The sequence below is a fragment of the Lontra canadensis genome, unplaced genomic scaffold (assembly GCF_010015895.1).
Source record: "Lontra canadensis isolate GAN:19392208 unplaced genomic scaffold, GSC_riverotter_1.0 scaffold30, whole genome shotgun sequence".
NCBI classification, from domain to species: domain Eukaryota; kingdom Metazoa; phylum Chordata; class Mammalia; order Carnivora; family Mustelidae; genus Lontra; species Lontra canadensis.
In genome coordinates this window covers 7,793,436-7,819,338 of record NW_022631024.1, presented here as the reverse complement: position 1 = coordinate 7,819,338, position 25,903 = coordinate 7,793,436, and the positions used below count along the sequence as shown (strand labels likewise).

Genomic DNA, 25,903 nt, shown 5'->3' with positions numbered 1-25,903 from the left:
CAAACACACCTGCCTGCAAATCAGAAGCAAATTAGACAATGTCCTTCAAACGAGCCTACAGAGCAGACATGGAGGAACCCAAAGGTGGTTTGTAGGACTTCATCCCCAAAACAAAATAATGTTTTTAGTTTGTTTCAAGATAATTGTTATTTAACCTTAATAAGACAAAATAATCAACAAGGGACAAGTTCCCAGGGCCCTAGAGGGCCAGTCGACACCTAGTGGTACCTGAGCGAGAAACAGTGGAGCTGGAAAAGAGCTGGGCAAGTTGACTGCTGCAGCGCACTAGACTTTGTCCTCATGCACGTATCCAAAATAAATACTTCAGTTGTCTCAAGACAAAGTAATAGAGACAATTTCCCCAGAAATTCTTAGGATCAAAAAGCACTCTGGCAGCTTGGTTCTTTTCCTTCTATTTATGCTTTTATTTACTAAAATTCCTTTTGAAAATATGAGTCTGTCCCAGCTATGCCAAGGCAGGGGCATGAGGAAAGCTGTGTCTGTGCTCTGCTTCTTCTTCCCAGAGACTACATCTGATATGGGAAGGAGCAACTAAAGGGAAAAACCTCAATAGAGATGAGAACTGAGGGGCAAAAACTGGACCCAGTTTGGACAAGCACATTTTTCCTCTGAGATTGTACTCTGCTCCTTCTCCTAGAGGGATTGGCTTCAGGGAGATACCATCCACTTCCATTAAGTCATTTCTCACTCTCCCCTTCATCTTGCCTGCCAGGGGATGGTGCCACCTGGGGGTAGTCCTCATCGGTTGACAGGTTGATGCTTGACAAACCTAGGTATCTTTTGCTCTTGTTTCTAGAAAATCAGCGCGGCTCTCACTAAAGCTGATTCCTTTCTGCTTGAAAATGCCCTCTCGGCCCAGAGCACCTTTACACTGGCCATTTCTGCTTATGCTCTTTCCCTGGGAGACAAAAGTCACCCACGGTTTCAACCGATTGTCGCAGCCCTGAAGAGGAAGGCTTTTGTTAAAGGTATGACTTGTTTTGTACGTTTTTTCGGCAAGTGTTAATAAGCATATAGAGTCTGCTAGTTCTGGGAAGGAGTTTACGGTTTGCAAAGTTGAATAAGACACCGTCTCTGTCCTAAAGGAACAAATCCTCATAATACAATATAGTAAGTGCTGTTATTCACTCATTCAGCATATGCAGTGAGTACCTCCTATATACCAGACACTGTTCTAGGTTCTAGGGAAAAAGCAACAGACCAAAAGGAAAAAAGAAAAGTCCAGGTCCTCATGGAACTTGCATTCCAATTATGGAGAGACAGACAAACATGGTAAGTAAAATATTTCAAAAAGTGAATAGGTTAGTGATGATTGATATGAAGAAAAATGAAGCAGGGGAGGGAGACAGGGAGAAGGAATAGGTTGTAATTTAAACCTCCCTGAGAAGCTAGTACTTGAGTTGAGACCTGATGGCGGTGAGAAAGCAAGCTGGGGCTGTCCGAATGATGTTCCTGCTGGAGAAGCAACATGTGCATATGCCTGAGGCAGGAGGGCGCCTGGAGCTCCAAGAATGGCAAGGAAGCCAGTATTGCTGGAGAGGAGTGAGATGATGGGGAGACCAGGGAAGGAAAGGGGGAGGGAGTGAGGGAGGATCATATACAGCCTTGGAAGTTATCACAGGAGCTCCACAAGACCGTTGTACAATGTGCACGGCTCCCAACCAGGCCAGTGAACTGAGGCTGAAATTCAGCTTGTGAATTCCCCTAGCCAGGCACTCTGGGTTGGGTCTGCTTCTGCTCAGACCAAGGGGTGCCTGTGTCTCATTCACATCCAGGTGCTGTGGGGGCCAGTGGAAGCCCAAAGCTTTAACTTCCACTTCAAGTGAAAAGAGAAGGCACTGGAGGACTTTTAGCAGAGAGGGGTGTGCTCATTGCCAGTTTATTGCACTTTCCACTCTGGCTTATCCTGTATTGGTTTGGCTATATGTGTATTTCATTTTGAAAAATAAACATACCACTTCCCATGGGTCAGGAGTAAAGAGATAGAAACAGGCTAACAGTGATCCCTGGCCAGTGTTCCTATTGCAGCACGGGCATAGTTAGACACTTCTGAGCCCTCTCCTGGCTGAGGTTTTCTAAAAGCTTGATAAATATAACATGAAGTGTACTACTAAGTACAAGATTTGATTTTTGTCATAATTTAAAAATGACTGAATCTTAAAAAGATAAAAGAAAAAGAAAAATGACTGAACCTCAAAACCACTTGTACAGTGCTTTTAAAATAATGCAAAAGAATATCTTAGGTCTTAGAAGATAGGGATCATAAAATCATAGAATTTAAGAAGAGGTCTTAATAATTCAAATAATGTTTGCACTGAAAGTATCTTCAAAAACCAAAATTTTCATTCTAACTACAACAAATCTGAGTCTTTGAGAAGGAGGGGAAACATTGTCCAAAGTCATGCAAATAACATAATTGTGAATTGTAAACAGATACATCAAAATCTTGACTAACCTTCAAAAATGATTTCCAAATATGCCTTATTGTTTTTTTAGACATAATCTATTTTTAAAGGATGTAAAGTGACAAGTCTAAATTACTAGAGCAAAAACAAATATAATTTAGAACCTAGTTTATGAAAAGTGTTGCATATATGAAGTTATCTTTAGTGCTTTACATTTGGAAGAGATCATAAAAGACTGAACTCAGGCTTTGGGCATGATCTCATAATTTCTAGGACACATAATTTTTTTCCAATCAGGGAGAAAAGTTTCCAATTTGTCTCATAGTGCAATAACAACAGTAAGCCTTGCTCTGTGGATGGTGCTTTCTGGTGGACTAAGAGTTACATTTGGTATCTCACTTGAGTTTCGCTGTGAGGAAAAAAGTACCATATACACTTTAGGTATTAGAAAATTAGTCCCACGGGACTAAAAGAATCTGTCCAAATCGACATGGTCAGTTCCTAGGAGGGTAGAGAGTAGAACCTGGGCGTACTAGTTACCAGTTTATTGCACTTCTCACTCCACGACACTGCTTTTCCCAAGTACACGTGGGAAATCACTCCATGATGACACTTTCAAGTGAAGACAAACAGCACTATATTAAGAGAACTTATTTTGTATTGGTCCCTTTGAGGAAATTCTTCCTACAAATGAGTAAGAAATTTCTAGAACTCAAAAGGCCACTACCAGAAGAAACTTCTAGGAACCTGCTAGAATTAATGTCAAATTTGCATTTTTAATTATATTAATGAATGTGATTTGCTGATGTTCAGGTGAGCCAGTCATTTATCGTTTTTGGAAAGACGATCTTCAGCAAGATAGATCTGCACCTAACTCTGGTACAGCACATATGGTAGAAACCACTGCCTATGCTTTGCTCACCTTTCTGAGCTTGAAAGACCTAAATTATGTTAACCCGATCATCAAATGGCTATCTGAAGAGCAGAGGTATGGAGGTGGCTTTTATTCAACCCAGGTAACATTTCTTTATCTTGTTTTATCCTCCTGGAGACATTTGTCGTGCCACCCACATCCCACCCACTATATGTTCCACACCCATTCTGACCTCCATGTTTTTGTCCACCAAATGAGCATACCATAGATATGAATCAGTCACTAGAACCAGAGGGCCCTTAGAGATTATATGCACTGATAGCTTTCTTAGGGAAGAAAGTCATCCCCAGGAGGTTCATTCATGGAGTTAGGGGCAAAGCCAAAATCAAAACTCAAATCTCCTAATTCTAAATCCCATACTATCTTTACAATTCTTAATGATCATGAAGGGCTAACAAAGCTACCAACATCCATCACATCCTGTATAATGACCATGTGGACAAATGTACTGATATTCCCTCCCCCCAAAATAAATAAAAAGTGAGAGAGATACTGATTGTTATAATTTATTTACCAGTGTAAACTCATTTATGTATGTATTTTCTATGTTAGAACTATTAGGTAGTTGAAGAACATGCATCTGCATTCAAAGTTTAGCTCAAATACTGGCATCTTCTCTGCTGCTTGGATGTTTGGATGATGACAGAATGTGTTTGTATATGTTTGTGTATTACAAAATTTAGAGTTAGAGGGCCCTTCAGGATTACTTTAATCATTATCTAATCCGGGGAGGCAAATGGGTTTTCATCTTAGAGACAGGTGTAAGCTTAGCAAGGAAGAGTGTCCCATTGGGGAGTGCACCATCAGTACAAGCAGACAGGGTAGCCACGTATTTGACATCTCTGAGCTAGTCCCATTTCCCAACTTTATAGACGAGGAAGATGAGACCTAGAAAAGTAAAGTTCATTCTTTTATTCCTTCAACAAATACTTGTTCAATAGCTACTATGTGTACCTACTAAAGGTAATGGATGCCAAGAAAGACTTGCCTCCAGAAATCTTACATTACGGTGGGCAGAAAGAGAAAATTAAAACAGAATAATGGGGAGGGAGAGCTCATTTCTGGCCTCACTGTGGATTTATTTAAGGTGAGACTTGAAAGATAAAATGGAGGCATTCTGCAAAGAGTGACCTACCTGAGGTCACGCACTCGGGATGCATGGAGAACCTGGACCTGAGGCCACACTTCCTTCCTCTCCCTGCCAACAGCAGCATCCTTACCGGGGAGGGAGAGACCTTCTTCTTACCTCCACCTGGGGGCCCTTTACCAATTCCACTCAGTCAGCTGGAGTTTCGGCACAGCTTAACATACCCCCACCCTCTCCCAAGAAAGGTATTTGTAAACACAGGGAGTATGTAAAATGAGCTAAACCTATTTTTGTGCCTTGCTAATTGTTGATAGGATACAATTAATGCCATCGAGGGCCTGACAGAATATTCACTCATGATTAAACAACTTCGCTTGGACATGGATATCAACCTTTCTTATAAGCGTAAAGGTGACATCCACCATTATAAGATGACAGAGAGCAGTTTCCTTGGAAGGCCAATAGAGGTAAATGAAGGACGTTTGATAATATTTTGTAACTGGATGGGGCCTTTGAAATCATGTGTTCCACTCTTATTTTACAAATATATCTATTTACTACTAAAAAAGTCACTGATACCTGCTATGTCCTGGGCACTGGGGATTCAAAGGCAAAGTATATGAAGAAACTGTGTGCTCAGGAGACAGTTATTTTAACAGACAGTGAAAAATAAGAGCCTTGACAGGGACATGGAAGGACAGAGCAGGGCCTCCTGACCCAAGGTGAGAGGTAGGAATTTGTCAAATGCATCCAGGGGTGCAGGTTAAATCTGGAAGAATCAGAATGACTTAGCCAGGTGAAGAAAAGGGAGTAACATTCCAGACAGAGAGAACAGTATGCAAAAGGTACAATGATAGAGGGAGAGAAAACACATCCGGGCATCCACCAGTGGTTCCAGCTGGCCCTGTGACACATGCAAACTGTGGCATAGCTGGAATTGGCCTTTAGGTCCTCCAACAACTTACCCCATGTACCCTGCTGGATTTTTTTTTTTTTTTAAGTGGGCTCCATGCCCAGCGCGGAGCCCAACATGGGGCTTGAACTTACAACCCTGAGATCAAAACCTGGGCTGAGATCAAAAGTCAGACAGTTGGGGTGCCTGGGTGGCTCAGTGGGTTAAGCCTCTGCCTTCGGCTCAGGTCATGGTCTCAGGGTCCTGGATCAAGCCCCACCTCGGCTCTCTGCTCAGCAGGGAGCCTGCTTCCCTCCCCACCTCCGCCCTCCTCTCTACCTCCTTGTGATCTCTCTCCATCAAATAAATAAATAAAATCTAAACAAACAAACCAAAAAAAAAGTCGGACACTTAACCAACTGAGCCAAGCAGGCTCCCCTGGATTTTGTTTTATGAAAACATTGATGGCCTATGAAAATTTCCCCCCCAAAAGAACACATTGGAAAAACTAGTTTCTGCGTCAGTTAGAGTAGCTGCCAGTAAACAGCTGCTAAGACACATTTTTCTAATTACTACATTTTAGATGTTTTTAAGTCGTATTTAAATATGCGAATAACTGGAAGTAGTTTTTGACTGTCTGTATCCTCTACAAATCTATGTTTGGAAAAAGTGAATAGGCATGAGAAATAACATTTAATGCAAAAATTATAAACTATTGGCCCATAGTAAAAAAAAAAAAAAAGATAGGTATGGATATATAGATAGAGATACAGACATATTCCAATACTTAGATGTCCATAGACTTCAGGGTACCTGGGTGGCTCAGTAGGTTAAGCGTCTGCCTTCAGCTCAGGTCATGATCCTAGAGTCCCAGGATCAAGTCCCGCATCAGGCTCCTTGCTCAGCAGGGCGTCTGCTTCTTCCTCCGACCTTCCCCCTCTCATGGTCGCTCTCTCTCATTCTCTCTCTCTCTCTCTCTCTCTCTCAAATAAATAAATAAAATATTTAATTAAAAAATCCATAGACTTCAGATAGAAATCTGCTCCCAAACTCCTTTGAAAATCCATAGGATCCGGCACGAGGTGCTGGCAGCAGCAAGCATTCTTCAATCTGTCCCTGTTCCCACCAGTCACGGGACATGTGTGTATGCACTTTGTCTGTACTTTGTGCTTGGGCTTCTGCAGGCACAGGTGCTTGTGGCCCCTGGGTTGGTAATGTGTCTTCTTTCTCTGGGAACCTGTAGAGTTCACCAGAGACTGACATTCTGAGCCAGTGGTCTAAGCTCTCATGAGGAGGTCTTGACCTGAACAGCACAGTAGACCCACTGGACTTGGTTGGAATTAATTCTTCTCTGCAGGGGTAATGCTGTAAGGGGCCCCTTGCCGTTTTTAAATAATTTAAACCTCAGCCCAGGTGATATTGTCTTTGTAGAAAACCCAGGCTAGTAATACCAAGTTTGGAATTCTCTATGCCAGCATTTCCTGAAACATGTTACCTACAAAAAAGTTTGGTGAGCAAGAAAGTGTGGGAAACTGTAGTTTAAATGAAGTTAAACAAGTTCTTTCATAGAAGATATCCCATCTTTAATACATGTGTGACTAAATGTGGTGACTCTGGGCAAGAATGGGCAACGGAGGGGCATGGAGACAAGGACAGGGCAACAGTGTTCATTTCCGAAACTTATATGTCACTTAGGTTCCTAGAACCCATTCCTCATGTAGCATCTTGATGTGCTGTCTTTTCAACAAATGCTACTATATTCAATCAGGGAAAAAAGGAAGTTGACCTTTTTATGTACATTTACTAAAATTTAGAAAAAGGGCTGATGACTTTTCATGGACACCAAATCCCTTTTGCGCCAGTGTACTATGTAAGGGAAGGGCAGGCTACAGACTCAGTAAGAGCAAAGAACCAACTCTTCGGGCCTCTTGCACAAAATGATCTCTCCCATGCTTTCCACAAATCAAGGGGCATTTATATAATTGAGTTCCTTTGAAGAAGAGAATTCCTTAATCCAGTTCATTCCTTCACTCTCCTTCTAGAAAGATGGGAAGAAGACCATCAGCACCTAAGGATTTGGCAGGCTTAAGTGAGGTGCTAGGGGTCTGGGTGGGGTGCCAAGTCTTTTGTTAAACAGAGACCAGTGGGAAGTGGAGGAGACAGCCATCATGAGGCACGGAAAGACATTTACTCAGTTGGCAAAAGGAGATGAAGATCCAGTTTTATCATAACCATATATAAGTGAAGGTGTAACCAAAAATAACTTCTGATATGTTGGTACACTGGCTCGCTCAGGAGATCTCAGACATCATATTTACATGTAAAAGGGAAAGGGGAATTTCCAGCACTTTTCGTGTCTGTGTGCACAGGATTTTCACTGTCTTATCCATTTAATCTCACAAAAGCTCTGAGAGAAGAACCTGGCAGGTGTCCACGAACTCTTTTCATTGTTCTGTCCTCCCTCATCATTCAATAAGAAAAGAAAGCATGGTTTCTCATCCCCTTTTCAGGTGCCTCTCAATGATGACCTCGTAGTCAGTACTGGATATGGCAATGGGCTGGCCACAGTGCATGTAAGTATTTCACTGAGAACCAATTTCATGCACAGTGATGTGTCTGCTTATACCAAGTAACATAAAAGAAAGTTAGGGACTTTGCCACAAAGCTACAGAAATCTAGGCTTGGGTAACCATGACTAAAGTAGGATTCATTTATTTAATTCTTTTTGCTATCTTGGTAGCTATACTCACAATTGCTTTTTGCAAATGGTTATGTTAATCCTTGTATGCATATAGTCTTTGTATTTGTGGAAATTATATATATAATTATACATGTAGATACATAATTTTATGCTTCTATATGTAAATGTACATATGGTGCATGTGTGTGGACACACACATGTATGTATCCATGTTTTCTGTGATTTGTAGCATAATCACACCTCATTTATCCAGCTTCATTTAAGATTGATGTATATACATGAGGGCTTAAGTTTCTTTTATTTTAGCCATAGACTGTGTGCACTTGTGTAGACAACTTAGAAAAACTTGTACTGCCAAATGGCTAAAATAAGATCAATTACATATTCTAAGCATAATTTAATATTCTACTGATGATTTTAATTATGCTCTTATCTTTACCACATTTATCCCTTCAAAGACTTTATAAGATTGCATGGTTGGGTTGATAGGGAGATGGTTATCCACTTCTCTGTCACTTCTAGTTGCTCTCAACATACCTACCTCGGGTAGCACCCCTGTCCTTCTATGCACACCTATAATTTGTTGTTTACCGTGGGTGGTGTGGGAGCTGGGAGAAAACCACACTTCCTAGCCTTGTAGTGTTATGCATAAAACTTATTGTATAGGTTCAAAGGTGAGAGGCTTAGGAACTTTTCTGTACAGTCAGGTGCTCAGATTTGACTGCATGGGATTTGGCAAGATTCTGCCGGACTAGATATCATTTTTTTCCCCTACTTGGGCTAGTCAGCTATGTTTCAAATTGTGGGGTTTGCTGAAAGTCCAGCTATTGTGAAATGAGTCTTCACTGCACCCAATTTGCACTGGATTGTGGAAATGATACTTCAAGCATCCCATCTGCAGCAAAACAGTACTGCCATGATGCCTTCCCACTGTCCCGTTTTAAATAGAATATTTTTGTTCACTCGTCCCAATGCAGGTAACAACTGTGGTTCAAAAAACCGGCACCTCTGATGAAATTTGCAGCTTTCATTTGAAAATTGAAACCCAAGACATAGAAGGTAAAACAGCATGATTTACACTGTAATTTTGTGCCCCTCCCTTTTTTTCTTCCTGTGGTCTTCATCTCCCTCTTCTGGTGGGTTGGTTCTCCCCTCCATTTCAAAAGCAAGTCCTCTTGCTCCCTGTAGTCCTCCTCGAACCACGGCCCCAAGATCAGAGGGTGTGCTTTCTTCTGCCCTGAGAGCTTCGATGTGTGGCTCAAAGACCTATCCCTACAAGGGTTAGGGGATTTCTAGCAACCAGTGAATCCAGGCATCAGCTCTTTCTCCCTACAACCTTCTCCAAACATGCTACCTTAAATAACTCCTTCCTTAAATTATAAGTTCTTTGAGAGCAAAGAACTGTTATAATTATTAATATTGTCAGTAGCCATGAATTTCCATTAAAATCACCAGAAGTGTCAATTTTCAAGTCATAAATCATTTTTAACTGTGTTCAGAGACCTTTTCACTAATTATTTTGTTCTAACGGGTGCAAAACAGCTAAAAATGGTTTACCGTCATTTTGTTTGCTTGTTTGTCATGTGTGCTAGCATCCAGCTACAGAGGCTATGGTGACTCGGATTACAAGCGCATCATGGCCTGTGCCAGGTAAGCCTGTTTTCACAAAGGGGAGTGAAGACTTCAAGGTCTGGGTTGTGCCATTCTATTATGTCTTTACATCTTCTTGAATTTTAAAATGGCTGGAAGACGCAAAATTGTGCGCTTTTTAAAGTGCAAGACATAATGTTTGTTCTTAGATAGCTACTTTGTAAAACTGCTTTGTTTTTGTTCATAGTTTTTGGCCTCCCACTTTTGGCCTTTTTATTCAAACACTATAATATTATCTTTTTGCTATCTTCCAGAAAGGTAGAGAGGAGATTGAAGTATTAGGAAAAGAAAAAGAAAAAGACTTTCTTATAAGCAGCTTCTACTCTCCTACTTAGAAAAATCATATTCACCCAGCAAAATCCCTAGCCCTTATTAGCCAGTGGTTCTCAACTCAGCTGCACATGGAAGTCAGCTGGAGGGCTTTTAGAACTATCCAAAACTCTGGCCTTACCCCTATAGGTTATTCTGATGGTAGCCTGCCTTGAGAACCAGGGTCCAGGGATCAAACCCCACGTTGGGCTTCCTGCTCAGCGAGGTGTCTGCTTCTCCCTCCGCCTCTGCTCCCCTTTCCCTCTCCTCTTCTCTACCTTTCCCCCCACCCCCGCTAGTGCTCCCCCCTCTCAAATAAGTAAATAAATCTTTTTTTAAAAGCATAGGTTTTTTAAATTATGTACACGTACCTTAGTAATCACACAGAGTGAAACAGTGGTGGACCCATGATTAGAACACAGACTTCTTCCCTCTTCCTTTCATAACCTCTCAGTACCTCCTGTTGTGCTGTTTCCTTAACTCTTCATATTCTCACCAACTGATTTCTGTGGTTGGTATTCTGCTGATTTTGCATGTAATCACAGATGATGTCAAAGAACTTAGAAATTCCGTAGAGCTGTATAATAGATTAGAGCAGAAAAGGATTTGGGGGGATGACACAGTGAACCCAGAAGCTGAAACACAAAGAGGTGAGGTGACCTGCTGAGTTCTCACAGAGTTGGAGGTAGAGGCAGGGCCTCAAGCCCCAGACCTTGACACTCAGGTCAGGATCTAAACCACCTCCTTTAGTCACACTGCTTCTCACCACCTCCTTCCCAGCCATTTCCTATCCTTGTCCAGTCTCTCCTTTTTTAGGATTCCCGCACTGGCCAGCCTGCTCACAATACCTCCTTCCGTCCTTGGACAGTCTCTGCCCTCTGTTCCCTCTCAAACACCCTTCCTCATTCCCTCATGTCTTCCTGCTAAGGTTTCCCTTTCCCACCCTCCTAACTGCCATTTCTGCACTTGGGTACCTCTCTTCTGGAGGAGGAGGCATGATCACAGTTGTGTTTAAATTCCAAACATCAGTCACAGGGAGATGTGAGCAGACTTGTTGAAGGCGGGGCCAGAATCACTCCATGGGACCCTACAGTGGGCACAAAGGAGGGCTCTGATGGATCAGTGGGACCCCTGGGGGTAGCCTCTACCATGAAGTACTCAAGTGACCTGTGGCAAATCGGCTTGCTTCTCTGGGCCTCTTCTGTAATGCAGGGATACTAAACTATCTGTTCTCCAAGTGTCTTTCAGTTCTTATGTCCCACAACTCTGCAATACATGAAAAGGCTCTTATCAAAAACTCATTCATTTAAATTCATTGACAGGAGGCCTAATTCCAGATTGTTAATATACAAAAGAAAGCAAATAGAGATGTAATATTGAATTTTCTAATTTTTTTGGCTTTTACCAGTTGGGAACAGAATGTTCAAAAAAGCCAGGTAGAATATGCTTTGGCTCTGTGAAGTTAAAGTAGGTTGGATAAAGTCCAAAAGTAACTGTGTAGTACTTATTCATGTGAAAAAAAATCTTTGCCTTCAAATATTCTCTCTCCTGACTTAAAAAAATGCCTGCATACAGTTTCTGTATTCAGGGGGTCTCTTTCCTGTAGTTAGCTTTTTACAACCTCTCTGTTGTATCCGTAAGAAAAGAAAAAAGGATTTCATTTCTCTCCTTCTCTCTGAACAAAATGCCTTTGGGGGAGATTGCTGTTTTTGGCAAAGGGCTTCTCGAAAGGAACATTTCTGTTCCATGGTTGAAACAGTCACCATGGCAACCAGTCATCAAGGCTCCAGCAACTTTTCATAGACATTCTCCACTCAGGAGGCCTTTTTCCATTCTGTTGACAGAATATTTGCATCTGTGAGCAAGAGTTCTCTGCTCCTGGTGATACTCACCCATCCAATTAGGGAGATGTCCAGATGTCATTTTACAGTTCCAGTTTGTCTTATAGTCTGTTGTTAATTGTTAATTTTGTGAAGAATGGGACTAAATTTTTGTAAACCAGAGATTTTATGATATCTTTAATTATTACAGTAAATATTACAAACAAAACATCTAATAGGGTCTGCCCCAATAGGTGTGATTGGGGAAAAGAGATCCCCTGCCACCTCACTAACTCACATAAAACCTCCCATTTAACTAATACTCATTCCTTCAGGTGAAATCAGTTTATCTTCCCACTATGAAGCTGTCTCCCCAGTTTCTTACTTTAATCCTGACAGATCTTCCAGGCTCCACTCTCAAATGTCCAGCCTTCTCTCAAGCATCTTGAGATGAAGCTGGAACCTGAAACTCAAGCTTTGTAGAACCGCCCTCGCTCTGCCCCCATCCCTGGACTTCAGCCCCTGACCTGCCAACTTACCCCTTTTAAATCTTCTGATTACACTTAATGGCAGCACTAACCTCTGCCTCTTAAAACAAAGCCTTAGAATTATAAAGGTAAACTTGAAACACAAGTTTATACTTCTTCACAGTTTATTTTATCAAGAAAATGAACTCCAGAAAGGAAAAAACAATTTGTAGAAATCTCTCAGCAGAACTGGGGTAAAACCCAATTTTCCTGATTCCCCATTTTAGTGGCTTTTTTTGTTTCTTCTCTTATCAGAAAAAAACAAAAACAAAAAAAACACCAAATCTCTCATTTTACCCCCTTTGCCTTTTTCCTTAGCTTCCTCCTGAGCACAATTCCTAGATGGAGGATAGTCCTTAAAACATTTCTTTAAAATAAATATCTATTGTGGAAAATTTAGAAAGTATAGAAAAGCATGGAAAAAAAAGAGATAATCACTTACAATTTCATCATCCAGAAGAGAGTAGCTGCTAACATTTTAGGGTATTTCCTTCAAGCTTTTTCCTAAACATGTTTATTGCGTCGCTTTTGAATATAGAACAAATTTTCTTTTTCACGGGTGCTGCATTAGAAAAAAAACTGGAATGAGAATCAAGAGATTTATGCAGCTCTGAGGTGAACTAGTCATGTGACCTTGAACAAGTACCTTACTGTCATCCTCAGTTTCCTCAACTAGTTTTTTAAAAGCTTGGGCTGAATGACCTCTACAGGTCCATTTAAAGTATCGGTCAAGGGACACCTGGGTGGCTCTGTTAAGTGTCCGCCTTCAGCTCAGGTCATGATCTCAGGGTCCTGGGATCAAGCCCAGCGTCTGTCTCCCTGCTTGGTGGAAAGGCTGCTTTCCCTCTCCCACTTCCCCGGCTTGGGTTCCTGACCTTGCTTTCTCTCTCTCTGTCAAATAAATAAATAAAGTCTTAAAAAAATATATATCAGTCAAGAGGTGCCTGGGTGGCGCTTTGGTTAAGGGTCTGACTCTTGGTTTTGGCTCAGGTCATGATCTCAAGGTCATGACCTTAGGGTAGTGAGATAGAGCCCCGCATTGGGCTCCACACTCAGGGCAGAGTATGCTTGGGGTTCTCACTCCTTCTCCCTCTCCCCCTCCCACTCACGCTCGCTCTCTGAATAAAGTATTGGTGAGGTGAGCAAAGAGTTAGAATAGGTAACTCTAAGATCTCTTGCAACACTAACATTTAGAGGTTGCAATGCATGTATTATAGAGAGGCAAGTAAGGGCAGATGCAAATTAAAAATTAAAACCTACTGGGGTGCCTGGGTGGCTCAGTGGGTTAAGCCTCTGCTCAGGTCATGATCTCAGGGTCCTGGGATCAAGCCCCGCATCAGAATCTCTGCTCTGCAGGGAGCCTGTTTCTCCCTCCCCCTCTGCCTGCCTCTCTGCCAACTTGTGATCTCTCTCTCTCTCTTTCAAATAAATAAATTAAATCTTTAAAAAAAATTAAAACCTACTAAGAAATAAGGCCTTTTCTTAAAGAATCTTGTCCACTTATTTTTTCCATTTCTGATCTCTCATTTATTTTAGCTACAAGCCCAGCAAAGAAGAATCATCATCTGGGTCTTCCCATGCAGTGATGGATATCTCTTTGCCTACCGGAATCAGTGCAAACGCAGAAGACTTAAGAGTTGTAAATGTTCTCTTTTACATATTGTTATGGATGCTTGGTTTTCTTTACTACATTCTTTTACAGATAAAGCTATTTCCTTTCATTTTAATGTATTTTATAATTTATTAAATTACATATGTATAATTATGTGTATAATATATATAATAAAATATAATGTATTTTAATATATCACTTTCATAGAATCACCTAGAATATTCTTTCCAAACCAATAATCTACCTAAGTTTTAATTTTCCAAATTAAAGTGGGAGCATATATTTGCATGGTCTGAACAAAATGTAAATGCATAGAATTACATGTTCAGACTTTTTCAAGATGAGGATCTGCTCTTCGACTTTTTTGAATAGTGGATTACTTCCCCACGTCTAACATCCCAATATCGGGTGAATGCATTTAAACAAAAAGATCAACTTAAAAAAAATCATGAAATTAAATCCAAGCTTTCTCTTTCCTCTCTCAGCTTGTGGAAGGGGTAGATCAGCTACTAACTGATTATCAAATCAAAGATGGACATATTATTCTGCAACTGAATTCGGTAAGTTCCACCTCCATCAGTCCCCATTTCCAGTCACTATTCAAAATTTGCAGGCTAAAATGTTGAGTCTCTTCTCCCATAATTTGCTCAAACCTTGAAATTGTCAGATTCCTTCCGATGAGTTCCTTTGTGTTCGATTCCGGATATTTGAACTTTTTCAAGTTGGGTTTCTGAGTCCTGCTACTTTCACGGTGTATGAGTACCACAGACCAGGTAATTAACTCTACTCTAAAATTTCTTCGGAGAACTACTTTGCCTTCATTACAGTATTCATTGCATCTCTCCTTTTCTGAGAAGCTCATGTACCCCCTATTTCTTTAATCCTCCCAGAATCAACACAGTGTTGGGTATATAACTTGTTTAATAAATGTTGAATCAACGATCCTACATTTGATCACTGAGCTTTTTCTGCGAATACTAAGTAATCAGAGAGCTCTTTGGTTCACAAGACAGACAACTCCATTTTAGGCAGTTCTACTTGTTCAAAAAATTCTAAAAATGAACCAAAGTCTCACACCCATTCATTCTAGTTTTATCTTCCAAAATCACGTGGAACATACTTGGCCCCTCTTCCTCTATTCTCCTAAACAATTACAGCTCTTTCCGCAGACCCTTGTGTAACAAAATTTACTTCCTCTCATTCATGGAAGTGTCAAATATTTTAATTCTAAGAAATAATATTGAACAGTAAAATTTCAAGCACAGAAGGGGAAATCATTTTGAAGGAGAGTAAAGGGACATGTGTCAGGAGAGGCAATGCATAGTTTAATCTCCCTGCATCTAAGTTACAAAAAGAAATTTTGGAATAAGTCATCTCCAAAACCCCATGGGAGAGGCTCACTGATCCATAAATGTGTTGTGTGTTAATCAAGCCACCTCTCCTAACTATGCTTTCATTGCCACAGATAAACAATGCACCATGTTTTATAGCCCATCCCATGCCAATCTTCAGCAAGTCTGTGAAGGAGTAACGTGCAAATGCGTAGAAGGTAAACTTCATTTAACATGCTCAGACTGCATGTTTGTTTAAAGCAGGACTTGTAATCTAGGGCTAATCTGGCAGAAGCTATTTGACAAATTTGTTCCTCAGAAGTAGACATCTCAGCTGACTGAAAACTGATTGCTTGAATACTGTAAAACTACTTTTCAACAACTTCTGAACACCCTGGTAGTTTCTACTGTACAGAGACGGAGAAACACCTGCTAGACAATTTGTTGGATATCAGAGGAATAACAGGATGTGAAATTCTTGCTTTTCAACTTGTCTTTTTAATGTAATAGGACCACAGCTTAAGAGAACAGAGGCTCAGGACTGAGCCACTAGCCCCATTCTTTTTCTTTTTCTTTTTCCTTAACACTCAGTGACATCTCTCTCTATTGTCCAGTTCCCTTCGGTCTTCTGTAAGTCCTTTCCCTTGGTCAAGGAAAAGACCCAAAACTCAATAATCATCAACTGACTCCATGAGGGTCTGGGTTGGTTTGGGATTTATTTTGTTTTTCAAAAAATTTAATATCTATATGAGGTACTTATTGTACCATTTTATAGCTTTAAATCAGTCCGGTTATCATTTTGGTTCCTTCAGGGGACTTTTAATTATACTCAAAATGGGAAATTTTCCTCCTTTCTTTAATGAAAGCATATCCATTTCAGAAGAAATGAATGTGGAGTGACTACCCATTCTAAGCCTCATGTCCCAGATTTTGTTTTTGTTTATTTCATTTTGTTTTTGCTTTATATAATGTTTCACTTTATGGAAGAGGAAAAAAATGGTATTTGTAAGATTATACTGGATTGCCAGGGCTTGTAAAAACTGTGTTTACTGCCAAAGCGAGTGTCTGCCTCTTTATGTTAAACTAACTTTTACCATTTTTCACAAAATGCAGCTGACTGTGGACAAATGCAGGCAGAATTGGATCTGACAATCTCTCCAGATACTAGAAAAGAAGCAGCATGTAAACCAGACATTGCCTATGGTAAGTTCAAAGTTTCTATATAGAGTTCCATTAAACATAAAGTTTTATGAATACATGATCCATTAGAGAGCAACAACTTTTTATAGTGACTATTTGGATACTACATTCCACGTTCCCTTGAAGGAAAATGTTGATTTTCAGCATTAACATGCAAAATTATCTATCCTTCAGCAAAGAAATGTAACTTTCATTTAAAACGACAAGAGTGACATACACACCCAGCCAGGACACTTTGTTCTACTAGAGCCCATCAAATTAAACAGAGAGAACTTTTGAGAAGCCATGAAGGTATAAGATTTCACTATTCTTCCAGTCAGTTGAGCAGAGGCAGACACAAAGATGGTTTGGGGGCTTAGAATTTTTTTTCAAACTCCCTTCAAAGACAAGGTAAAAATATCAATACTAAATCATTTTAAATATATGCAGAATTGCGATGCTCTGCTTCAAAAGGAGCATCTCCTTCTGGATGTCCAGAGCTCAGAGCTATGTCAAATGCCCAGGACAGTTGTGGTCTTCTCTTAAGTTCAGAGAATTAGCTCCTTTATTTGTGTGTGTGTGTGTGTGTGTGTGTGTGTGTGTGTGTAAGTTCCTTATATATATATTGGATAGTAACCTTTTTATGCCTTTCTTTTTTTAAATTTAAATTCAATTAGCCAACTTATAGTACATCATTGGTTTCAGATGTAATGCTCAATAATTCATCAGTTTCATATATAACACCCAGTGCTCATCACATCATGTGCCCTCCTTAATGCCCATCACCCAGTGACCCCACGCCCCCACCCACCACCCCTCCAGAAACCCTCAGTTTTTTCCTAGATTTAAGAGTCCCTCATGGTTTTTCTCCTTCTCTGATGACTTCCCATTCTATTTTCCCTCCCTTCCCCTACGATCCTCTGCCCTGCTTCTTATGTTCCACATATGAGAGAAACCATATCAAAATTGGTTTCTAGTGTTTATTTCTGGCTTCTTTTTTTTTGAGAGAGAGAAAGAGAGCATATTGTACACTATCTCAAAACGTGTGTGTGTGTGTGTGTGTGTGTGTGTGTGTGTGAGAGAAAGAGAGAGAGAGAGAGAGTAGGATATTATCTCAGTACAGTTAATTCAGCACTATGTGTTTACTGACTGCTTTTTTATATCGCTTCTCATTGGGGTCCCATAAGACCTGTTTGAGGTAACAGAGAATTATAAGTTTCAGGGAGATTGAATAATTTGTTCAAAGTCATGCAGGAATTAAGTAGTAAAACTAGGATGCATCCTGCTTTCCAGTATTATTTCCATTATATTACACTGATCTCGCTTACTGGAAATACAGCCATCAGAATAAATTGGAGATGGTTTATAGTCTTTCTTTCCATAGAATTCATCTTGATTTTTTTAAAAAAGATTTTGCTGGGGTGCCTGGGTGTCTCAGTGGGTTGAGCTTCTGCCTTCAGCTCAGGTCATGGTCTCAGAGTCCTGGGATCGAGCCCCACATTGGGCTTTCTGCTCAGTGGGGAGCCTGCTTCCTCTCTCTCTCTCTCTGCCTGCCTCTCTACCTACTTGTGATCTCTCTTTCTGTCAAATAAATAAATAAAATCTTTATAAAAAAATTTTTTATACATTTGAGAGAGTGAGCAAAAGAGAGAGCATGGATAGGGGTGGGGTGGGGTTGTGGGAGTAGCAGAGGCAGAGGGAGAAGCTGACTCCCTGCTGAGCAGGGAACCCAACGTGGGGCTTGATTCCATGACCCTGAGATCATGACCTGAGCCAGAGGCAGATGCTCATCCGATGAAGCCACCCAGGCACCCGAATTCAGGATATTTCAAAATTTGTTTTAAGCTACTAATTCAGTTGGCCTTTGGTTCTGACACAGTGAGCTCACTCATTCATCTAGCTAGCTGGAATCTCAAAAATGGGCAAACCTTTTGGGTCATTCACTTCAACTCTACCAAAGCAAAAATGAAAGGATCTTTTCTTAGACTACATCGAAGGGATCAGTCCCTTCAAGCTGCTCATTCCAAACCTGAGATCAAATACCATGGGTTAAAAATTGATGCCTGAATGAAGAGAAAGCTGGATACAGAATGTCTCATGTCAGATAGCTGCTAATCCCAGCAAAGATGAGTCAGAAGACCAAATCCTATCAAAATCCAAAGATCAGAGCCATGGGAGGAATCCAAACAATCCAGGCAAGGGAACAGGAGGCCCACAGGACAGGCCTGAATGATAGATAAAGGCCCCTATGTGAACAAATGGAAAAGGAAGGGGCTCTCCCACCTTCCCCATGGGCATGACTCCACTAATCTTAAAGGATCAAAATCTGAACTTTACATCTAACAAAGACACATCTTGTCTGTTTAGTGTGCTTCTCTCCTTTAATTTAATGCTGCTCTTATCGTAATCAGCCTGTTCTATAACAGTGGCTAGGGCTAATGATTCTTAGCAGAATAAATCATTAGTATGATTAGCAGAATCAGATTGGGAGTACTTAGGAAGACTTTTTGGAAGAAATGAGATTTACCTCAGGGAACCCATAAGAGCTTGCTATTCCTCATTTCTCATTTGTTTGACAAACTCTGGCGTCTACTGGACATGGCATTTGCGATATTAAGCATGAATTCTTGTGTTGTTTCTTCTACCAGTTTATAAAGTTCGTCTCACATCTATCACTGAAGAAAATGTCTTCATTAAATACACTGCAACCCTCCTGGATATCTACAAAGCTGGTGAGAATTCATTCATTCATTCTTTCACTCAACAAGTATTTAGTACTTACTATGTGCCATTAATGAGGCATTATATTGATAGACTAGGCATTGTATTATACACAGAGAATACAACTTGTATAACACAGCCAGAGTTCTTGCCTTATTAACATTTATATTCTGTTCAAGGAGACATGTTAAGAAAGAAAGAGAGACAGAACGAAAGAAAGAAAGAAAGAAAGAAAGAAAGAAAGAAAGAAAGACAATGAACAAATAATTCTAAATCATAACAAGTATTATATTTGAGACATGTAATTAATGTGGGAAACTCCTTCAGTGTGATAACAGATGGCATCTTTTGGGAGTGATATTAGGAGTTAGCCATTCTTAGAGGGGTGGGGTGAAGAAGGAACCAAATATGCAACTGCCCTGAGATAGCAAGTAACCTGGCACCATCTTCAGCTGAAGAACCCCAGAGGGGGTCAGAGGCAGGAAGACACTAGTATGAGATGAAGCTGAGAGGTAGGCAGGAGCTGGGTCATACAAGGATTTATAACGCATGACAAGATATTTAGATTTATTCTAGAAGTCCAAAGAAAAGCTAACAAAAGGCTTGAGGTAGGCAAACAAGATGATTTGATTTATGGTTTTAAAAGATCATTCTGGCTTCTTTTGTGGGAGAGATCAAGAGTAGAAACAGGGAAACCAGTTAAGAGCATCTATGAAGTACAAAGCTGTGGGTTAGATGCCATGTGAGGATAAATGAGACATTTAATAACCAATACAATAAAATGAATTCACATGTAAAAAAATATAAAACATTTTAAAATATGTTGCCTTTTATTCTCTAATAAAACTAAGCTATAAATATTATAAAACTTCTTGTCAAATTATATAGTCACACAAATGGTTCATTAAATAATTCTAATAATTGCAAATAAGCTTTTTAGTTTTAAAAATTGTCAGTCTTATTTTGCTTGACTCACTATAGGATTGCCCCTGTCTGAGCTCTGATTTGACAATAAGAACCACATCAAACTTCCGATTATATCTTTATCGAATTGATAGTCTTTACAAAACCTATAATCTCAATAAGTAATACCTCCTAATAGCAAAGGTACTATCTGTGGTCCTGAAGTCTCTCTCAGCTTCCACTCAATTGGTAGAAATTGCATTCAAAATGTTTCCGGTCCTTTGGACACTGTATGACATTTTTATGTATTCAGTGTATCTCTATTATCAGCTAAGTCATGATAACAATTTATTGAATTTTTGAAATTTGAAAATTTATTGAATATTTTGTTTTCCTAACTTTCTTAATTTTTATTCCCCTTTAACCCTGAGAGCTTTACAAACATCATAGACAAAGTTTTAGGATTCACAATTTTTTTAAAAAACTTAAAAGTTCATCCTATTTTTTACTTTTGCCATTAAAACAAAAACATTTTCATATAATTAGCTTTTCCCTTAAGTGGTTTGATTTCATTTTATATCAAATTTATAATCATTTTTATCTTGCTAAAAGCTTGTTCCACTTTCATAGTTTCCTTTATTTTTATACGATTTCACCATTCATTCTCTAACCTGTGAGCTTATTAAAGTTGATATATATTTTATTGAACATCTGAAGACTGTATTGACACAATTGCTAGACTATCATGAGCAAGTCACCAAAAAGCATATCTATCCACTTTGTAAATATTTGCTTCTATACCACAATATCTATCAAAGTGAATCACTCAAGGCTCGACATGATTTCCAAACTGCCTTTGTGATTCTAGCACTACCAGCTTCCTGCCAAAATTCCAATATTTTTCCAATTTTCATTATTGCAATTTTTTCATTGTTGAAATTTTTAAAGCTTTTCCTATTATTACTTAATTCTGCCTAGATATGCAGAACACTAACCTTACAAAGAAGTAGTTACAGTGAGATAATCTGCCTTGGCTCCTATCTTTGTGGTGTCCAGAGACACTTGATACCTGCTTGATAGGTAATTCAGTCAACACCTAATTGAACAGCTGGGAACTTCAGAACTTTTGCTGAAACTGGACTCTTCCCTGGCAATCTATTTGCACCAATAAGGTGTTCACATAAGTATTCCTCATTGACTCCTTTTCTCTCCAACAGTTTGATAAGTTGTTCAGTTGTTCTTTCCAGTACCTTGAAATCAGCAAAACCCATTAAATGACCTTCAAAGTCCCCAATTTTTTATTTTACATTATTTTAAACACTTTTTATATTCATTGATTTTTTTCAATAATGGTTGAAATTTTATCACCTTATTTATATTTTCCAAAAAGTTGTGTTCTCAGTGCTCGCTTTGACAGCACATATACCAAAAAGTTGTGTTCTCATTTCACTAGTTATAAATTTTGCAATAAGTAGGAGTGTAAACCTAAATTGCAACTTTATGTTTATATTGATTTTCTTCTCTTTTGAAATTCTATCAAGTGTTTCAAGTATGAAAATGCTACATCATTTTTAGCAATAGACTAATAATACTTTCCAAATCTTGATTTGCTTGATCGATACTCTCGTAAAAATGTGTTTCTGGTTTTTATTATTTTCAAATGTTTTATTGTATGAGATTGATTTGTGGTGTTAACCTGTTTTTTTCTCATTGATGATCACAAATTTTCTGAATCATGGTTGTCATTCTGATGAAAATATGTCTTTAGCACTCTGATCTTTTCGCTGTCTAACTTTGAATGCCATTTGCACCCAGCTTTCACATTATAAGGAAGAATAAACCATTCCTGTTTTTACTGAAATAATCAAGTGTTCTTCATTCCAGAAATACAAGTTATTTGTCTTATTTTCTACTAATTCTTACGTAGTATCAGAAGACATCCCAGGCTGTTCTGAATGTTGTGCAGTATGAGATGATTCCCAAGCTGTAGTTCTTTATCAATATGATTTCTTCTTTGTTCTCTTTCTATTTCTTTTGTTCTTTGTCTATTCAGATTTATGACATTTAAAAGGAAATGTTAGAAATGTTTGCATACTTCATTATCTCTTCATTCCAGGTGTTCCTTTTTTAATTGTATAAATTTCAAATGTATATAAATATCAGAACACCACACATTTACCACTTACCCAAAAATTGCTGCACATGAACAATAAGCCAAGCTAAAAACTAAGCTATTTAGAATAGAGGGCAAATAGGCAGTTCAAGGATAATGATAAACTGGTGTTTCCCTTAAAATACAGGGTGCTCTGAGTGACAATATAAATGGAAAAAAAGATCAGTGATTGTGGAAGCTGAGGTTAATTAACTATTCCCTCTTCCAAATATGCTTGAGACGTTTTATAACAAAAGGCTTTTAAAAACAATGATAAGGCCCCAGCAGCCACCCTTCTCACGATCACAGGGGCTGAACTGGTAAACAGCGCTGGGAATGCTGCTTAGATGTTGCTGCCAGGGGAAGTCATGTCCTGAAGGTCATCAGGAGGGTGTAAGAAAACCAGCTGGAACTGATGTGTGCATGCTTATTAAATATCACTAATTGAAGCTTACCATATATGCAGTTACTATGAAGCATATGTTCAGAAGTTTTTCAGGATTCAATAATTAGGATCACTCTGTCAGAGTTAAATAACTATCATCAGTCCTGAATCTATAGCAACGAGTCAGACCCAGTCCCTGCCTCAAGAAGTTTCCTGCCTAGCTGAAGACAGATAAATGGAATGAAACATTGTGATAGAAATTCAAGTGTAAGGGGAGTGGAGGAGAGACCGAGAGATATTTATGACAAAGAACATCCAGGAGTATTTACTGGATACCTCGAGAATTGAAGATGTGTTTCAAGATGGGTAGAAATGCAACAGGACAGCATGGGAAGGAATGCATTCTATGTAAGGGAGCCACCTTCTTGACTACTCCTGAGTTCTTTGAGAATTCCAAAGTTATCCTCTTTCAAATCCCCCAGAGTCTTTCACATGTCTTGTACTTCTCTACAAAATTATCCATTGCCAGCTGCCAAATACTTTTTTATTTTACTATATAACGAGTGGAGATTAATGTTGTTCAACCGTAGAGAAGTTCTTTTAATTCCTGGTTCTAAAGAAGTAATAGTAAGAAGCACTAATATCGTGCTTTCTGTGTTGTAAGCACTTCTCATGTATTCCGACAGTTCTAAGAAGGTGGGTTTTATTGTCATTCCCAATTTTCCAGATGATGGGTCTGAGCCTCATTTGTCCAGGGCCACACAGCTGGCAAATGGCCGAGAGCCTGGTTCCAAAGTCTTAACCATATGGGCATTGTCACTCTCTAATAGCCACTTTAATATTAAGTTTATACTCAATAATTAGCCACGAGGAACTGGAATTATTAAGAGTTTATGCTCGTGACATCGTAACATGAATGTGATAATCTTACTTGTGTGCCTCTCAGGTGAAGCTGTTGCAGAGAAGGACTCTGAAGTCACCTTCATTAAAAAGGCCACGTGTACCAACGCTGATCTGGAGAAAGGAAGACAGTATTTAATTATGGGTAAAGAAGCCCTCCAGATAAAATACAATTTCAGTTTCAGGTAAGTCATTTTGGAGTTTCTGATCTTTCCTTCAAAACTAGGTGTCATTTATTCTTAACTGCACGTTTCTTATATGTCAGGCTATTAACCAACAAACCATTAGAAGCCTGAACGCAATAATGTGAATTTACACTTGATCTTAGCCATAAGGCCAAGAATCAGTGAAACAATGGGAATTTAAAACAAAGAGCCACTTAAAACCATGAAGGGCGACTGAGCACTCACTGACGAATAAACCAAGTGAGGACCCGGGTCTAAGGGTGCCTCTGAAGGTGCTCACCCAACCCCCTCAATACCATATCTGCCCCCTCAGTAAGTTCTCAGACTGTTCTCTTTGTAAAGAGAGAAATGTTTAAATACGCATTTTGTTGTCTCTTTTTAAAAAATAGATCTTGAGGGGCACCTGGGTGGCTCAGTTGTTTGGGTGACTGCCTTTGGCTCAAGTCATGATCCCGGGGTCCTAGGGTTGGGCCAGCTTCGGGCTCCCTGCTGGGTGGGGAGACTGCTTCTCCCTCTCCCTCTGCTGCTCTGCCTGCTTGTATTCTCTTGCTCTCTGTCAAATAAATAAATATCTTTTTTTTTAAATAAATAATAGTTCTTGAAACAGATACCATTCCTGCCTTTAATTGTGGGAGCTCTCAAGTGGCTTCCTGAGATTTGGGGGTTTGTGGTCCTTCCCAGGGGGAGGCCAGTGCAGCAGAGCCTGGCTGACAGCATGGCCTCCTGGGGCCTGGACAGCATAAGCAGGCTGAGCTTTGTGGAATTCAGCTCTTCTCTGTCTGTGGCCATCGCCACAACCATTTCACTGTCGTTTTTTCTTGGCAGGTACATCTACCCTTTAGATTCCTCAACCTGGATTGAATATTGGCCTACAAACACCACATGCCCCATGTGCTCAGCATTTGTGGAGAATTTGGATAGGTTTGCTGAAGACATCTTTTTAAATGAATGTGAAAACGCCTGAAGAGGTTTAACTATGCACAGTTTTCACTGTGGACTCCTGTTGTTGAAGTGTCTTCCTTTCCTTTCTTTCTTTTTTTAAACATTCACAGCTGGTCTTATTTGGAAAGCTCGCTTTATTTAGGATTAGTGGCACTTGCTTTTATTAAAGAACGATTTTAAGAACTGTAACTTTCTGAAATACTGTGGCCTTGGGGGGCATGGAGACAAGTACTCCTGCCAAGGTTATCAGACACCAGAAGCAATAAAAATTGGAGCGCCTCCTAAAACCTGCCACTCAGGAATGTTTGCTGGGGACGAAAGAATAGCCCCATTGAAACGTAGTATCTTACAATAACATGGCCTTTGCTTGAAAGAAAATACCAAGGAACAGAATATTGATCGTTAAACCCTGACTTTGCTTTCAAAATGTGCAAAAAATGAAAAAGCATGTTATTTTATGCTAGGGCTGCTTCAAACGCACAGTCAGGCAAGTTGAAAGGTGGACAGAGGTAGCGACGGAGACCTGAGAAGACCTAATGTCAGAGCCTTCAGCAAACTGGGAAGGTAGGAGCCTCTGCCCTGGTATCTCCCCTCCTAGTGTCCATTCCTTACCTTCATGGGGATCCCACTCCTCCCTGCCTCTCCCTCCCAGCACTTAGTCATTTCCCCCAGCGACTTGCTCTTGCCAGGAATTGCTACCCTGGAAGGCAAACCTTAATGCTGCAACCCAGGGAAGAGAAACCAAGTGGGAATCAAGAGACCTTTCCTCTGGCCCTAACCAGGTCTCTGAGCCCATCTGAACTTTGGAAAAGAAGATTTGCAATAGGACGTTCATTTTTAAATGACATTTTGTAAGCACTTTAGACCTCCTGAAAGAATTTTCGCCTAGATTCCCATTTAATGTCTCAAGGACCTCACAAGGTGCAGGGATTCTTATGAACCTCACTTTATGGATGAGGACATTGAAACTCGGAAGAGTCAAGCCTTTTTTCCAGCCTAGTAAATGGCAGAGCTGGAGAACAAACCCCAGTTCCTCTCAGTCCACACACATCCTTCTTCACATCATTACACCAGTACTTTGCTTGTCAGGTTTAATTTTCTTTCTTTTAAGATTTTATTTATTTATTTGACAGAAATCACAAGTAGACAGAGAGGCAGGCAGAGAGAGAGGAGGAAGCAGGCCTTCCGCTGAGCAGAGAGCCCGATGCGGGGCTCGATCCCAGGACCCTGGGATCATGACCTGAGCC

General features: G+C 39.9%; 1 protein-coding gene across 1 annotated transcript in view; it reads left to right on the top strand.

Annotated features, from left to right (window-relative positions):
• Nucleotides 1–24,845, top strand: part of C5 (complement C5) — an 84,500-nt gene extending 59,655 nt beyond the window's left edge. The window contains exons 28-41 of the mRNA XM_032865749.1: nucleotides 818–989; nucleotides 3,240–3,442; nucleotides 4,762–4,914; nucleotides 7,850–7,912; nucleotides 9,018–9,099; nucleotides 9,633–9,690; nucleotides 13,883–13,985; nucleotides 14,444–14,518; nucleotides 14,626–14,731; nucleotides 15,424–15,507; nucleotides 16,403–16,492; nucleotides 19,117–19,200; nucleotides 23,576–23,714; nucleotides 24,540–24,845. Of these exons, the coding sequence (XP_032721640.1) occupies nucleotides 818–989; nucleotides 3,240–3,442; nucleotides 4,762–4,914; nucleotides 7,850–7,912; nucleotides 9,018–9,099; nucleotides 9,633–9,690; nucleotides 13,883–13,985; nucleotides 14,444–14,518; nucleotides 14,626–14,731; nucleotides 15,424–15,507; nucleotides 16,403–16,492; nucleotides 19,117–19,200; nucleotides 23,576–23,714; nucleotides 24,540–24,678 (1,551 nt within the window). The 3' untranslated portion in view covers nucleotides 24,679–24,845. The remainder of the gene's footprint in view (nucleotides 1–817; nucleotides 990–3,239; nucleotides 3,443–4,761; nucleotides 4,915–7,849; nucleotides 7,913–9,017; nucleotides 9,100–9,632; nucleotides 9,691–13,882; nucleotides 13,986–14,443; nucleotides 14,519–14,625; nucleotides 14,732–15,423; nucleotides 15,508–16,402; nucleotides 16,493–19,116; nucleotides 19,201–23,575; nucleotides 23,715–24,539) is intronic.
• Nucleotides 24,846–25,903: the final 1,058 nt, after the last annotated feature.